The 15,054-nt window shown below is 41.1% G+C and overlaps 1 protein-coding gene across 11 annotated transcripts in view; it reads left to right on the forward strand.

Annotated features, from left to right (window-relative positions):
* LOC139374107 (protein-methionine sulfoxide oxidase mical3a-like) overlaps positions 1-15,054 on the forward strand; it is a 112,885-nt gene that overhangs the window by 44,406 nt on the left and 53,425 nt on the right. For 6 of the 11 annotated variants that reach the window (XM_071115114.1, XM_071115106.1, XM_071115122.1 and 3 more), the window contains exons 11-17: positions 703-799; positions 2,169-2,316; positions 9,266-9,468; positions 9,692-9,810; positions 9,963-10,034; positions 10,160-10,342; positions 13,565-13,681. In XM_071115114.1, coding sequence (XP_070971215.1) covers positions 703-799; positions 2,169-2,316; positions 9,266-9,468; positions 9,692-9,810; positions 9,963-10,034; positions 10,160-10,342; positions 13,565-13,681 — 939 coding nt within the window. The remainder of the gene's footprint in view (positions 1-702; positions 800-2,168; positions 2,317-9,265; positions 9,469-9,691; positions 9,811-9,962; positions 10,035-10,159; positions 10,343-13,564; positions 13,682-15,054) is intronic. The other 5 variants (XM_071115161.1, XM_071115174.1, XM_071115183.1 and 2 more) reach the window with 1 other exon arrangement.

A 15,054-nucleotide genomic window follows, 5' to 3' on the forward strand; every position in this document is an offset into this window, starting at 1 on the left:
CATTTGTCCTGACTACCTAACCATCTTGTGAATGAAAACCCTGTGTCTGCGTAACTAGAGAGGCGCACACACACACACGATGCGATATACTTTATTGTCCATTTCATTGTGTGATGTCAGCATTCTGCAGGTAGCCTAGTGGTTAGAGCTTTGGACTAGTAACCGAAAGGTTGCAAGATCGAATCCCCAAACTGTCAAGGTAAAAATCTGTCGTTCTGCCACTGAACAAGGCAGTTAACTCACTGTTCCTAGGCCGTCATTGAAAATAAGAATTTGTTCTTTAACTGACTTGCCTAGTTAAATAAAGGTAAAACATAAATAATTATACATTCAAAAACACAACACATGTAATATTATTACATGTAGTATGTAAAACTGGAAAGTTAGTACACAAGTCACACATCTACATTTTCACATATTCAAAGTTTCTGCGGCCTACTGTCTGACCGTGTGTTTGGCCTGCATCTGTCCTATATCCCACTGTTCAGCAGTCTGGTGGCTGATGGAATGAAACTTGCCTTGTTCCTATTCTTACTGAACAGTGGGACCCTTAAACTCCGTCTGGAGGGCAGCAGCTCAAAACATAACTAAGAAGCAGAGTTTTTTTCAGCCCAGATGCATGCTCAGCAAAAACTCCTGGCAGTAGCCATGACCTATGGAAGATGTCTTATGTGAAATCCCACCCCACTCTGTTGTTGTCAGGTACAACACCTCATTGACACAGGGGATTCAAGCCGCGAAATGCGTATCGAAATGGAGAATGTAGTGACCTCGTCAACACCCAAGCTCACCCGAAATGGTAAGTAGTGTTTCGAATAAGCTATACGATGTTTCATAGCAAATGTATTCAGTTATTTAGTTTAGCTCATATTATTTAATTGTCATTCATGTCTGTTTTTCAAAGTCTCTTGTTTTTGGGACCTGGACATTATTACAATCACCGAAATGTAACAATGAATTGCTTTCAACCTAGACCATAACCTGCTTGAGAAGCATTTCCAAGGTAATATCATTAATGGTTTAGGTCCAAATGCATGACCATCTGACGATTCCTTCATAATAGTCCTTAACCGTAGAAACTAGCAACTGCCATGATGTCATGTGACTTGCTGGATGGACTGATTTTATTTGATATACTTTATGTTCACTAACCTGGTCATTAACGGGATGGTGAAATGACACAAACTTTGGACTGGTACCATATATACATACATACGTACATACAGTTGAAGTTGGAAGTTTGCATACACTTGGAGTCATTAACTCGTTTTTCAACCACTCCACAAATGTCTTGTTAACAAACAATAGTTTTGGCAAGTCGGTTAGGACATCTACTTTGTGCATGACACAAGTCATTTTTCCAACAATTGTTTACAGACAGATTATTTCACTTATAATTCACTGTATCACAATTCCAGTGGGTCAGAAGTTTACATACACTAAGTGTTTTTAAATAGCTTGTTAAATTCCTGAAAATGATGTCATGGCTTTAGAAGCTTCTGATAGGCTAATTGACATCATTTGAGACAATTGAAGGTGTACCTGTGGATGTATTTCAAACAATTTAGAGGCAATACTACCAAATACTAATTGAGTGCATGTAAACTTCTGACCCAATGGGAATGTGATGAAATAAATAAAAGCGGAAATAATTCATTCTCTCTACTATAATTCTGACATTTCACATTCTTAAAATAAAGTGGTGATTCTAATTGACCTTGTGAAGACTTACAGAAAACATTTGACCTCTGTCATTGCCAACAAAGGGTATATAACAAAGTATTGAGAAACTTTTGTTATTGACCAAATACTTATTTTCCACCATAATTTGCAAATAAATTCATAAAAAATCCTACAATGTGATTTTCTGGATTTTTTTTCCTCATTTTGTCTGTCATAGTTGAAGCGTACCTATGATGAAAATTACAGGCCTCTCATGTTTTTAAGTGGGAGAACTTGCACAATTGGTGGCTGACTAAATACTTTTTTGCCCCACTATATATAAAGTGGTTAAAACGGTATGTAAACATTATTGAAGTGACCAGTGTTCAATGACTGTATGAACACTCCAAAGAGCAAAACTTCTGACTGTTTGGTCTAAAACACCCTAAGCCCTGGTCCCAAACATGTTATCATCCACTAGTCACTTATTGCTTTTCCTTTCCCAGAGTCCATCGCTCGCTCCAGCAAGCTGCTGAACTGGTGTCAGAGACAGACAGAGGGCTACAGGAAAGTCAGTGTGACCGACCTCACCATGTCCTGGAAGAGTGGCATGGCCCTGTGTTCCCTCATCCACCGCTACAGACCTGACCTCATGTGAGTCGTGTGTATATACAGTGCATTCGGAAATAATTATTTGCAGTACCCCATGATGCCAAAGCAAAACAATCACATTTACATACAGTGCCTTGCAAACGTTTTCATCCCCCTTGGCGTGTGTCCTATTTTGTTGCATTACAACCTGTAATTTTAAATTGATTTTTATTTGGATTTCATGTTCCAAATTGGTGAAGTGAAACAAAAACAACAAAAAAAAACAGAAAAGTGGTGTGTGCATATGTATTCACCCCCTTTGCTATGAAGCCCCTAAATAAGATCTGGTGCAACCAATTACCTTCAGAAGTCACATAACTAGTTAAGTCCACCTGTGTGCAATCTAGGTGTATATACACCTGTACTGAAAGGTCCCAGAGTCTGCAACACAACTAAGCAAGGGGCACCATGAAGACCAAGCAGCTCTCCAAGCAGGTCAGGGACAAATATGTGGAGAAATACAGATCACTATAGGGTTGTAAAAAAATATCTGAAACTTTGAACATATTATTAAAAAATGAAAAGAATATGGCACCACAACAAACCTGCCACCAAGAGAGCGCCTCCCACCAAAACTCACAGACCAGGCAAGGAGGGCATTAATCAGAGAGGTAACAAAGAGACCAAAGATAACCCTGAAGGAGCTGCAACGCTCCACAGCGGAGATTGGAGTATTTGTCCATAGGACCACTTTAAGCCGTACACTCCACAGAGCTGGGCTTTACGGAAGAGTGGCCAGACAAAAACCATTGCCTGAAGAAAAGAATAAGCAAAGACGTTTGGTGTTCGTCAAAAGGCATGTGGGAGACTCACCAAATTTATGGAAGAAGGTACTCTGGTCAGATGAGACTAAAATTGAGCTTTTTGGCCATCAAGGAAAACTCTATGACTGGTGCAAACCCAACACCTCTCATTACCCTGAAAGACCATCCCTACAGTGAAGCATGGTGGTGGCAGCATCATGCTGTGGGTATGTTTTTCATCGGCAGGGACTGGAAACTGGTCAGAATTGAAGGAATGATGGATGGCGCTAAATACAGGGAAATTCTTAAGGGAAACCTGTTTCAGCCTTCCAGAGATTTGAGACTGGGATGGAGGTTCACCTTCCAGCAGGACAATAACCTTAAGCATACTGCTAAAGCAACCCTTGAGTGGTTTAAGGGGAAACATTTAAATGCCTTGGAATGGCCTAGTATCCAAGTATCCAATCCAATTAAGAATCTGTGGTATGACTTAAAGATTGCGATACACCAGCGGAACCCATCCAACTTGAAGGAGCTGGAGAAGTTTGCCTTGAAGACTGGGCAGAAATCCCAGTGGCTAGATGTGCCAAGCTTATAGAGACATACCCCAAGAGACTTGCAGCTGTAATTGCTGCAAAAGGTGGCTCTACCAACTATTGACTTTGGGGGGTGAATAGTTACGCACGCTCAAGTTTAGTTTGTTTGTCTTATTTCTTGTTTGTTTCACAATACAATTATTTAGCATCTTCAATGTGGTAGGAATGTTGTGTAAATCAAATGATACAAACCCCCCAAAAATCTATTTTAATTCCAGGTTGTTAGGCAATAAAATAGGAAAAATGCCAAGGGGGGTGAATACTTTTGCAAGCCATTGTAAGTATTCAGACCCTCTCATCGGTACTTTATTGAAGCACCTTTTGGCAGCGATTACAGCATTGAGTCTTCTTGGGTATGAAGCGACAAGCTTGGCATACCTGTATTTTGGGATTTTCTCCCATTCTTCTCAAACTCGGTCAGATTGGATAGGGAGTGTCGCTGCACAGCTATTTTCCGGTTTCTTTAGAGATGTTGGTTCGGGTTCAAGTCCGGCCTCTGGCTGGGCCACTCAATGACATTGACAATTGTCCCGAAGCCACTCCTGTGTCGGCTTGACTGTTTGCTGAGGGTTGATTTCCTATTGGAAGGTGAACATACGGAAAATTCCCGGGAAAAAAAAGTTCTCTATGCACAAAAATGGGGGGGGGGGTGCTGCTGCTGCTGCTAAGGAGTATTTATGTGCTGCTAAGGAGTACTTCTGTCTGTAATAAAGCCCTTTTTGGGGGGAAAACTCATTCTGATTGGCTGGGGCTTGCTCCTCAGTGGGTGGCCCTGGCTGCCAAGTGGGTTGGCCTATGCCCTCCAAAGCCCAATCACGGCTGCACCCCTGCCCAGTCATGTGAAATCCATAGATTAGGGCCTTTTTGTATTTATTTCAATTGACTGATTTCCTTTTATGTACTGTAGCTCAGTAAAATCTCTGAAATTGTTGCATGTTGCATTTATATTTTTGTCCAGTATACAGTACCAGTAAAACGTTTGGACACCTACTCATTCAAGGGTTTTTCTTAATTTTTACTATTTTATACATTGGAGAATAATAGTGAAAACATTAAACTATGAAATAACACATATGAAATGTACTACAAATGTAAAAAAAATATATATATATATTAGATACTTCAAAGTAGTCACCCTTCTGCCTTGATGACAGCTTTTCCTTCCAACTCCATCTCAATTGGTTTGAGGTCGGGTGATTTGCGGAGGCAGGTCGTCTGATGCAGCACTCCATCAATCTCCTTCTTGGACAATATAAGGGATAGATATATACAGCCTGGAGATTTGTTAGGTCATTGTCCTGTTAAAAACAAATGATAGTCCCACTAAGCGCAAACTAGATGGGATGGTGTATTACTGCAGAATTCTGTGGTAGCCATGCTGGTTAAGTGTGCCTTGAATTATAGATATATCACAGATAGTATCACCAGTATAGCATCCCCACACTATCACAACTCCTCCTCCATGCTTCACGGTGGGAACTACACATGCGGAGATCATCCGTTCACCTATTCTGCGTCTCACAAAGATTTTACCGTTATTTAACTAGAACAAATTCTTATTTTCAATGACGGCCTAGATGGGTGGGTTTAACTGCCTGTTCAGGGTCGGAAAGACAGCTTGGGGATTTGAACTTGCAACCTTCCGGTTACTAGTCCAACGCTCTAACCACTAGGCTACCCTGCCGCCCCGATACGGTGGTTGGAACCAAAAATATCACATTTGGACTCATCAGACAAAAGGACAGATTTCCGGTCTAATGTCAATAGCTCGTGTTTCTTGGCCCAAGCAAGTCTCTTCTTATTATTGGTGTCCTTTATTGGTGGTTGCTTTGCAGCAGTTCGACCATGGCCTGATTCACTCAGTTTCCTCTGAACAGTTGATGTTGAGATGTCTGTTACTTGAACTCTGTGAAGCATTTATTTGGGCTGCAATCTGAGGTGCAGTTAACTCTAATGAACTTATCCTCTGCAGCAAAGGTAACTCTGGGTCTTTCTTTCCTTAGTTGGTCCTCATGAGAGCCAGTTTCATCATAACGCTTGATGGTTTTTGCGACTGCACATGAAGAAACTTTCAAAGTTCTTGATATTTTCCAGATTCACTGACCTTCATATCTTAAAGTAATGGACTGTCATTTCTCTTAGCTTTTTTGAGCTGTTCTTGTCATAATATGGACGTGGTCTTTTACCATATAGGGCTATCTTCTGTATACCATCCCTAACTTCTCATAACACAACTGATTGGCTCAAATTACACATTAACTTTTAACAATGCACACCTGTTAATTGAAATGCATTCCAGGTGACTATCTCATGAAGCTGGTTGAGAGAATGCCAAGAGTGTGCAAAGCTGTCATCAAAGCAAAGGGTGGCTACTTTGAAGAATCTCAAATATAAAATCTATTTTGATTTAACACTTTTTTTGGTTACTTCATGATTGGATATGTGTTATTTCATTGTTTTGATGTCTTCACTATAATGTAGAAAATAGTACAAATAAAGAACAACCCTGGAATGAGTAGGTGTGTTCAAACTTTGAACTGGTTCTGTATATCTGGATTTCTCCTGTAGAAATGCTAACAGGTTAGGTTTACTTGTAAATCAACTCTGGGTCCTTGAAAAGCGCTATCTAAGTTCCTATTATTATTATTATTATTATTATTATTATTATTATAAGCATAGGAATGAAGTACGACCGGCACACATGATTGCTCCATCACGTAATTAGGCTTGTAAATATGAATTAGGCCATTAAATATGAATTAGGCCAGTAAATATTCATCAGGATAGTCAATATGCACATGGTTTAGATCTTTGTCAGGTCCTTACATCCTGGCATTAACATGGTCCTTACTGTCAGCAACAGCAACTATTCAAACCTTCATTGACTGGAAAGGCCTGACTGATGTGACTGCTTTACCACTTTGTTTGTAGCATGTGTTATTTATCTCCTGGCACTTCCTGTCAAGGCCTTGGCTTTTACATTAGGTAAAAGCTCAGAGTCAAATTGCCTGTAGCTTCAGGGAAAATGATGTATGGTACCCCTACTACACACACACAAAGCAGAGACGACACACACAGCAGAGACACACACATTGCCTAACGAGGGGAGAGATTAAGTTGTTACCCTCTGCTGGCTACACAGCGATTAGCATTATAACCCTGACTGACGTTTACCAAGTAGTTCTCTTCTGCCCTGCTGCCTTTCATTGTCCAGATGACTGGGGCAGGGTTGTGGGAAAAGGCTGCATGGATGGGAAATATGCATTAAGGGCAGTGTACAGACGGCTCCAATTAGTTCACATTTTAATTGAATTTATTTTGGGTAACAAGGTAGCCTAGTAATTTGTTCTTAACTGACTTGCCTAGTTAAATAAAGGTAACACATACCACAAAATGTACAATGTGGACCCAGAGGATATCACTTGGAATTATTAATTAAAACGCTGGTTTCCAAAGTGGTCTTCGATGGTAATAATAATAATAATACATATAATGATTAAAAGACGAGACCAAATTACAAACAACCATAAATACATTAATTTATATTGACATGCTAAAAAGTGGTACTTTTCACTGCACTTTTCCCTAACCTTAAAAATCAACCATATTCATTTCACATTAAAACAATTTATTCATTGCACATCATACAGTATCATGATCGTACAGTATCATTAAAATAAATCCACTTGACCAGCGGAAAGGGGCACAAGGGGCAGTGGAGTGGGTTCTCTTAAGACAACTTTGTCCAAATGAAAACCTTTGCCTGCTTTTTAAAGCTATTTCTACTTTTTCTTTGCTTGACCTCCAAGGGAAGGCTATTCCATAGACAAATGCCTGTATAGAAAAACGTGCTCCTCACAGTACTGCTTACTCTTGGGATTTTACAAGACATAATACTACTGTAGCTCTGGTATTGTAACTGTGTTGGTTAAAGACCATATCAATGTTGTTTTTCATATAACCTGGGGCACAATCATTTAAGGTGTCATACATATGATTAAAGTCGGTCCACTCTGGACTCCAAAGGCAACAAGCCCACCTCCCGGGAATTGTACCCCTATGTGGGTCCTAGGGGGCACATTTAGCTGATAACATTAACATTATTTTGCATGACCTGCATTCTCTTCTTCATCTTTTTTGATAGCCCACTATACCAAGCAGAGCAGGCATAACCAAAATGACACTGAACCAAGGCTGAGACAAGCAGTTTCTTAACTTTGATGTTAAAACATCTAGTGTTACTATATTAAAATATACATTTGTTTGCCATTTTAGAAAGAACTTTAGCAGCAATCAGGTCTCTAGAAAGGAATTGCTCTAGGGACACACAAAGATAAATTACACTTGTTTTAGATCTCCTTGCCTGCACAGTTGACCTTTTATCTTGTCAAACCTAAGCAATCTACATTCTGTTCTAAACAAAATTGATTCAGTTGTTCCCAAATGTAGCAACAATTTGTTGTCCGTCAACCAATCTCTAACAAAATGCAATTCCTTACTCAGGGTCTCCTCTGTCAAATTTATTTATAAAGCCCTTCTTACATCAGCTGATATCTCAAAGTGCTGTACAGAAACCCAGCCTAAAACCCCAAACAGCAAGCAATGCAGGTGTAGAAGCACTGTGGCTAGGAAAAACTCTCTAGGAAGAAACCTAGAGAGGAATCAGGCTATGAGGGGTGTCCAGTCCTCTTCTGGCTTTGTAAACTGTATCCTTCCCTGATACCAGTATGGCTGTGTCATCAGCATAAAGCAGGAGTTTGCACTTTAGTGTGTCTAGCATATCATTAACCTGTAAATAAGATAGGCCCTAAAATGTATCCTTGCTGTACTCCACAGGATATTTCTTTAGCCTCTGACAGAACATCACCAACATTACATACTTGTCTTATGTTGGTCAGATAAGACCTAAACCAATTCACTGCTACATCATTTAGACCCAAACATTTCAGTTTCATCAGGAGAATACCATGGTCCACAGTGTCAAAAGCTTTTGCAAGTCTAACATGACCATACCTGTATAGTTCCCCTTCTATTTCAGGCTCACTGTATAGACACATTCCTCCCATGTCTCTGACTCATTGCTCATTAATCCCCTATTACAGAAAAAACACTTTCCGTGGATCGTTATTGACTTTTCGTCCTCTTATCCTCTCGTACTCTATTGACGTCTTGTCATCTGTCTCTGCGTTGTGTATTTATCTTCAAAATATTCTTATACTCTGAAGGTATCCCTATTTTCCATTGCAAAACCTTAATGGATACGGCCCTGGTGTAATGCCTTATATTTTCTATATTTTCTATTTCCAGGTATCTCACTGACTTCCCGCACTGCTAATAGCATGGTGCTGATGCTGCAACACTAACCGTACAAGGAAAGGGGTGCTAATGTCAACCTCTGCATCCACTGCATTAGAACCTGCTTAGTGTGCGTGTCATGTTTATTTGGAAAGCCAAGTGATAACATTCAGTGTTACTGGTTGTTTTGACTCCCAGACATGCTGTCTCTCTCTGCCCACGGTGAATTTGACTCCCATTTTGACACCCAGACATTCTGTCTCTCTCTGTCCACCTTGACTTTGACTCCCAGACATTCTGTCTCTCTCTGCCCTACAGTGACTTTGACTCCCTGGACGAACGGGACCAACAGAAAAACAACCAGTTGGGCTTCGACGTGGCCGAGCGGGAGTTTGGAATCTCCCCCTGCATGACGGGCAAGGAGATGTCCCAGGTGTCAGAGCCCGACAAGCTCTCCATGGTCATGTACCTCAGCCAGTTCTACGAGATGTTCAAGGACACAGTTCCCCCTGGGGCCGGAGGTGAGTAATGCTAGTTTCATGAATATAGTTTTTATTTGGGGGGGTGGGGGGAGTGTTGAAGGTTGGTTGAAATGTTATACACACTGAGTGATCAGTAATATATATTATGCACCAAACAGACCAGAAACAGGGAGGGACTACCTGAACTCGTCCAATGGGAAATGCTTGTAATTTTCATAACCCTAGTGTAACGCCTTACATTTTGTATATTTTATATTTCCAGATAACCAGAACATGAGCCCTGAGGAGAAGGCTGCGTTGATCAACAGCACTAAGTCTCCCATCTCCTTCCTTAGCAAGCTGGGCCAGAGCATCGCCATATCCCGCAAACGCAACCCCAAGGTTCTCCAATGCATCATTGTCAGCTCAGCAGTCCCTTTCCCTTCAGCACTGTGTTACTGCTGTGTATATCATCATCTTATAATGCTACTGTAGGAGTCCATAGCTGTCTGCCTGAAATAACCAGTGACAACATGTGATTATGTGATCAACAGGACAAGAAGGAGAAGGATGTGGATGGTTTGGGGAAGAGGAGGAAGACTAGCCAGGCTGGCCATTCTGAAGAAGTGCGTAAAACTTTCAAGGGTTAAAAATATAATTCAGGCGTTGAACTCTGCTTTGCAGACGGATAGAAATGTCTCTCAGGTTAAACTCATTCTCTGGTTTCGTACTGTCCATGTGTTTGTAACAGGAGGAGGTTTTGAGGGGTAACCATGATGACAGGCCGTCCAACAGTACTGCTCTAATGGAGAGGAAGATGAAGGAAGAGACAGCAGCTGTAGGGAACCATAACAAAGTCAAGTCCATGGCCACCCAGCTCCTCGCCAAGTTTGAGGAGAATGCTCCTGCAGAGTCCAAGGGCCTCAAACGACAGGTATGGAGAGACTCACATTATGTCTGGGTGGTGTTGACGATGGGAGAAGGAGTAGTCTTGCTTGCCTGGATGGGGAAAGAGACTAGAGACGGAGTAAACTGTTTTAAACAAGAGAACTGTTGCTTGAGATTTAGCTTTCCTGGATGATAATGACATGAAGACAGCTTTGTTTGTCTAGACAGTGTTTTGTTTGTCTAGACAGAGTAAATATGTCTAGACAGAGTAACTATGCAGAAGTTAGATGTAGATCTATTTCATCTCATGGCGTCTAACATGACTCCAAGTCTCGTGATGCTGAGTGTGTAGCAACACTGTACTACTGTATTCATGTGTTGAACTCCAGGGCCTGTATTCATAAAGCTTCAGAGTAGGAGTACTGCTCTAGGATCAGTTTTCCTTTTTAGATCATAATGAATGATTAAGTAAAATGCATAATTAAAACGCCATTTAGCAGACACTTTTATCCAAAGCATCTTAGTCATGTGTGGATATATTCCAAGTATAGGTGGTAGAGGTCGACCGATAATGATTTTAACGCCGATACCGATTATTGGAGGACCTAAAAAGCCGATACCGATTAATCTGCCTTTTTTTTGTGTGTTTTTTTGTTGTTGTAATAATGACAATTACAACAATACTGAATGAACACTTATTTTAACTTAATACATCAGTAAAACCAATTTAGCCTCAATTTAGTAAATAATTAAACATGTTCAATTTGGTTTAAATAATGCAAAACCAAAGTGTTGGAGAATAAAGTAAAATTGCAATATGTGCCATGTAAGAAAGCTAACGTTTGAAAGCTGGTGGTTCCTTTTAACATGAGTCTTCAATATTCCCAGGTAAGAAGTTTTAGGTTGTAGTTATTATAGGAATTATAGGACTATTTCCCTCTATACCATTTGTATTTCATTAACCTTTGACTATTAGATCTCACTGGGCTCAAACCAGCAACATAACGACAACAGCCACCATCGAAGCAGCGTTACCCATGCAGAGCAAGGGGAACAACTCCTAGAAGGCTCAGAGCGAGTGACGTTTGAAACGCTATTAGCACGCGCTAACTAGCTAGCCATTTCACTTCGGTTACTCATCTCGGGAGTTGATAGGCTTGTAATCATAAACAGCGCAATGCTTGACGCACAACGAAGAGCTGCTGGCAAAACGCACTTAAGTGCTGTTTGAATGAATGTTTACACGCCTGCTTCTGCCTGCCACCGCTCAGTCAGATACTTAGATACTTGCATGCTCAGTCAGATTATATGCAACGCAGGACACGCTAGATAATATCTAGTAATTTTTATTTTATTTAACCTTTAATATCATCAACCATGTGTAGTTAACTAGTGATTATGATTGATTGTTTTTTCTAAGATAAGTTTAATGCTAGCTAGCAACTTACCTTGGCTTACTGCATTTGCGTAACAGGCAGTCTCCTTGTGGAGTGCAACGAGAGAGAGGCAGGTCGTATTTGCGTTGGACTAGTTAACTGTAAGGTTGCAAGATTGGTTCCCCCGAGCTGACAAGGTGAAAATCTGTCATTCTGCCCCTGAACGAGGCAGTTAACCCACCCTTCCTAGGCCGTCATTGAAAATAAGAATGTGTTCTTAACTGACTTGCCTAGTTAAATAAAGGTATTATAAAAAAAAATAGGCAAATCGGTGCCCAAAAACAAACACCGATTTCCGATTGTTATGAAAACTTGAAATCGGCCCTAATTAATCGGCCATTCCGATTGAATCGGTCAACCTCTAATAGGTGGTCCTAGGATTCGAGCCCACTATCCTGGCATTGCAAGAGCCATGCTCTACCAACTGAGCTACAAAGGACCAGATCTTACATCAGCACTCCTATGCTGAGATGCTTTGTGAATACGGGTCCAGAATGCTAAGCCTGGCGGCTTACAGTTGGTAGGATGATAGTGGTGACTGTCCCGGAGGAGCCAGACAACGGGGAGAAATGGGTTTACAGACCCAACTCAAGACCTGATCCTGGGACAGTCACCCTGAGAGGCAATACTGCAGGCCTGGAGCAGTGGGGGGGCTCTGTGGGCTAGTGGAACACAAGCTACTATTGTTGACATAGACAGACAACTCACAGGCAGCATTCCCAAGTGGTGCCAAATCTAAAATTCCTGCTCGGGATGTGTGTTTTGCTGTTGTGAAATCTGATACAATCTTTGATACACAAAATACTTGGTTGATGTAAATTGAATTGATGACACGTTAGAAGTAGCCTGCCTCAGGTCTAGAGCTTCGAGCAGAATGCTAGAAGCGTTTCTCTCTTGGTCACAGATTTGGACAATCTGAAATATGATTGGTAAATCAATGTTGAGTCGTCATCTTTTCTAATGGTATAATAACCAGCTACACATTGCCCATCAAAGAGGCTGTATAGTACAAGTTGGTTTATAGGCGCTAAGCCCTACTTATGTTGAGTCCCACTGGTGGTAATATTCAATTTGATTCTGCTGCTGCTGAGTTGAATTGGGACTGTGTGTTGCACCAGAATGGCTGAAAGTGGAGTGTGTCTGTGTGGGTGTTTCAAACCACGGGGCTTCACCTTTTCACCACTTATTTGACCCTCAGCTCTTTGCATGAAATGCTGATAATGTCTTTGCCACAGTGTCCATATTATTTTTCTTAAGTCTATAGTAAATGACAAACCTAAGATAGTTCCAGTTTGTACAATAATAATGCATGTCATATTGTCCAGATGTAGGATCTTAATTTGAGCCAGTTTGTTACAGCAGGAAAATAATCCTGGAGCAACAGGACATGTAAATTATGTGAATTATAATTAATGGACATGTTTGCAGGGGTTGATAACATTTTTCATTATGGCATATCAAGTCTGAAATTTAGTGGAAATTACAAACTTTAGAAGCCTTTTTAAAACTTAAATACACTACAAGTTTGTACTTCCTGCTTTGCTTGAAAATTCTCAGTAACAAAAGATTGATCTAATGAACATCCTACATTTGTAGTCACATTACATTACACAGCATGCTATTCTTATGACACACACAATTTACTTAGGTTTTGCTCCCAGTTTGTTTTCCAACCAGCATAACTCTGTCTTCTGATGATTCACTTCCCTCTCTATTTTTCTCTTCTTCCTCTCCTCCAATCATGGATCATGAACTTGACTCATGGTTGGTTGCGCTCACTGTGTCCTGGTCTCTTATTGGCCACTTTGACTGTCAATCATCACTGATCAAAGGGGGATTCTCTGCCCAATCTGGATCTTCTTGTGGCACAGCCCCCTCCCCCGCCTCCGGCCCCCCTGGACCCCCCCAGGGAGTCTGTCTGCCTAGCTCTGGTCCCTGCATGGAGACAGGTAAAGAGTGGACACTTCAACTCCCTCCCCTAGACCCTTGTCTAACCCCTGGATGTCCCTAACCAACCGTCTCTCTGCTGTGTTTTACAGTAGTATACAAGGGGAAAGCTGCTTTGTGTCCAGATTGTTAACTGTTATTCATCCTAGACATAGCATGCTTTATTTTCTGTGGAGTGATGAAACCAGTAGTTCCGTGTGTGTGGTGTCAGAATAACCAGCTGTGGGTGGTTGCTGTTTGTTCCAGACAGTGAGTGACGTGATGTCATGTTCTCTCTTGTCTCATGTGGCGTATCCCTATCCCTCTCCCTCCCCTGCCATGTTGTCTCAGAAACAAACCCAGCAGGAGCAGCTCAGCTTTGGCTATAAGGAGATGTTCAAGTGTCAGACCCTCCCCAACAGAGGGGAGCAGGTATGGCTAGCTGGTCTGACGCTGTAGTAGTCCCTGCCTACTAGTCAGTCTCCCATCTCCAACTAACCAGTTAACCATGCTATCATAGCTAGTTACTAGCTAGCTAACATCCCCTGCTTTGATAGACAAAGGCCATCACTTCAGCTTAGCTTAGTTAGCTTCATTGTGCTAATCATCAAAGTTTTAACTTAGTTCGCTTGTGCACTAATCATCAAAGCTGCTTTGTCGTTTTTTTGTTTAGTCCTTTTTAAATTAAATATGCTATGTCTAACAGTTTGAGCCCCTAAGTGAAATGGCCAGTTCAGAGCTGTGCTTCATTCACCCATGAAAGCTAATCTGCAGTTGAGCTAATTGGTTGGAAATAGTCTGTTGTGAAAAATATTTTTTGGTGGAAATAATTAGCTAACAGACCGTTAATCCATTAACATAAAGACCAGGGCTCTCCAGCCCTGTTCCTGGAGAGCTACCGTAGGTGTTCAGTCCAACCCTAATCTACCGCACCACATTCTAATAATTAGCTGGTTGATAAGATGAATCAGGTTAGTTATAACGGGTTTGAGTGAAAACCTTCAGGAGGGTAGGTAGCTCTCCAGGAGCAGGCTCTCCAATACCACTTTTCTATCTCTCACACTAATTTTCACTGATTAGTGTACATGTTTTAGTAGCTCTTCAGACTCATATAAGTAGGGTTGCAAAATGTTTGGAACTTTCAATAAATTCCCTGGTTTTTCAGAAGTCCCAGTTGGATGATTTCCCGGAATCAGGAGGTAATAAGCAGGAGATCAGGATTCCTCCAACCAGGATTTCTAGAAAACTAGTGAATTTTTTGAAAGTTCCAAACAACATTTTGCAACCCTACACATAAGTATACTCTCGCTCACCACAGTATTTCATACTTTTCTCATCATGCTATTCCTCTCGCTTTTTTCTAATTCACTCACAAGAGTGTCCCAAAAGGTTTTTG

Source organism: Oncorhynchus clarkii, chromosome 2 (assembly GCF_045791955.1).
Source record: "Oncorhynchus clarkii lewisi isolate Uvic-CL-2024 chromosome 2, UVic_Ocla_1.0, whole genome shotgun sequence".
NCBI classification, from domain to species: Eukaryota; Metazoa; Chordata; class Actinopteri; order Salmoniformes; family Salmonidae; genus Oncorhynchus; species Oncorhynchus clarkii.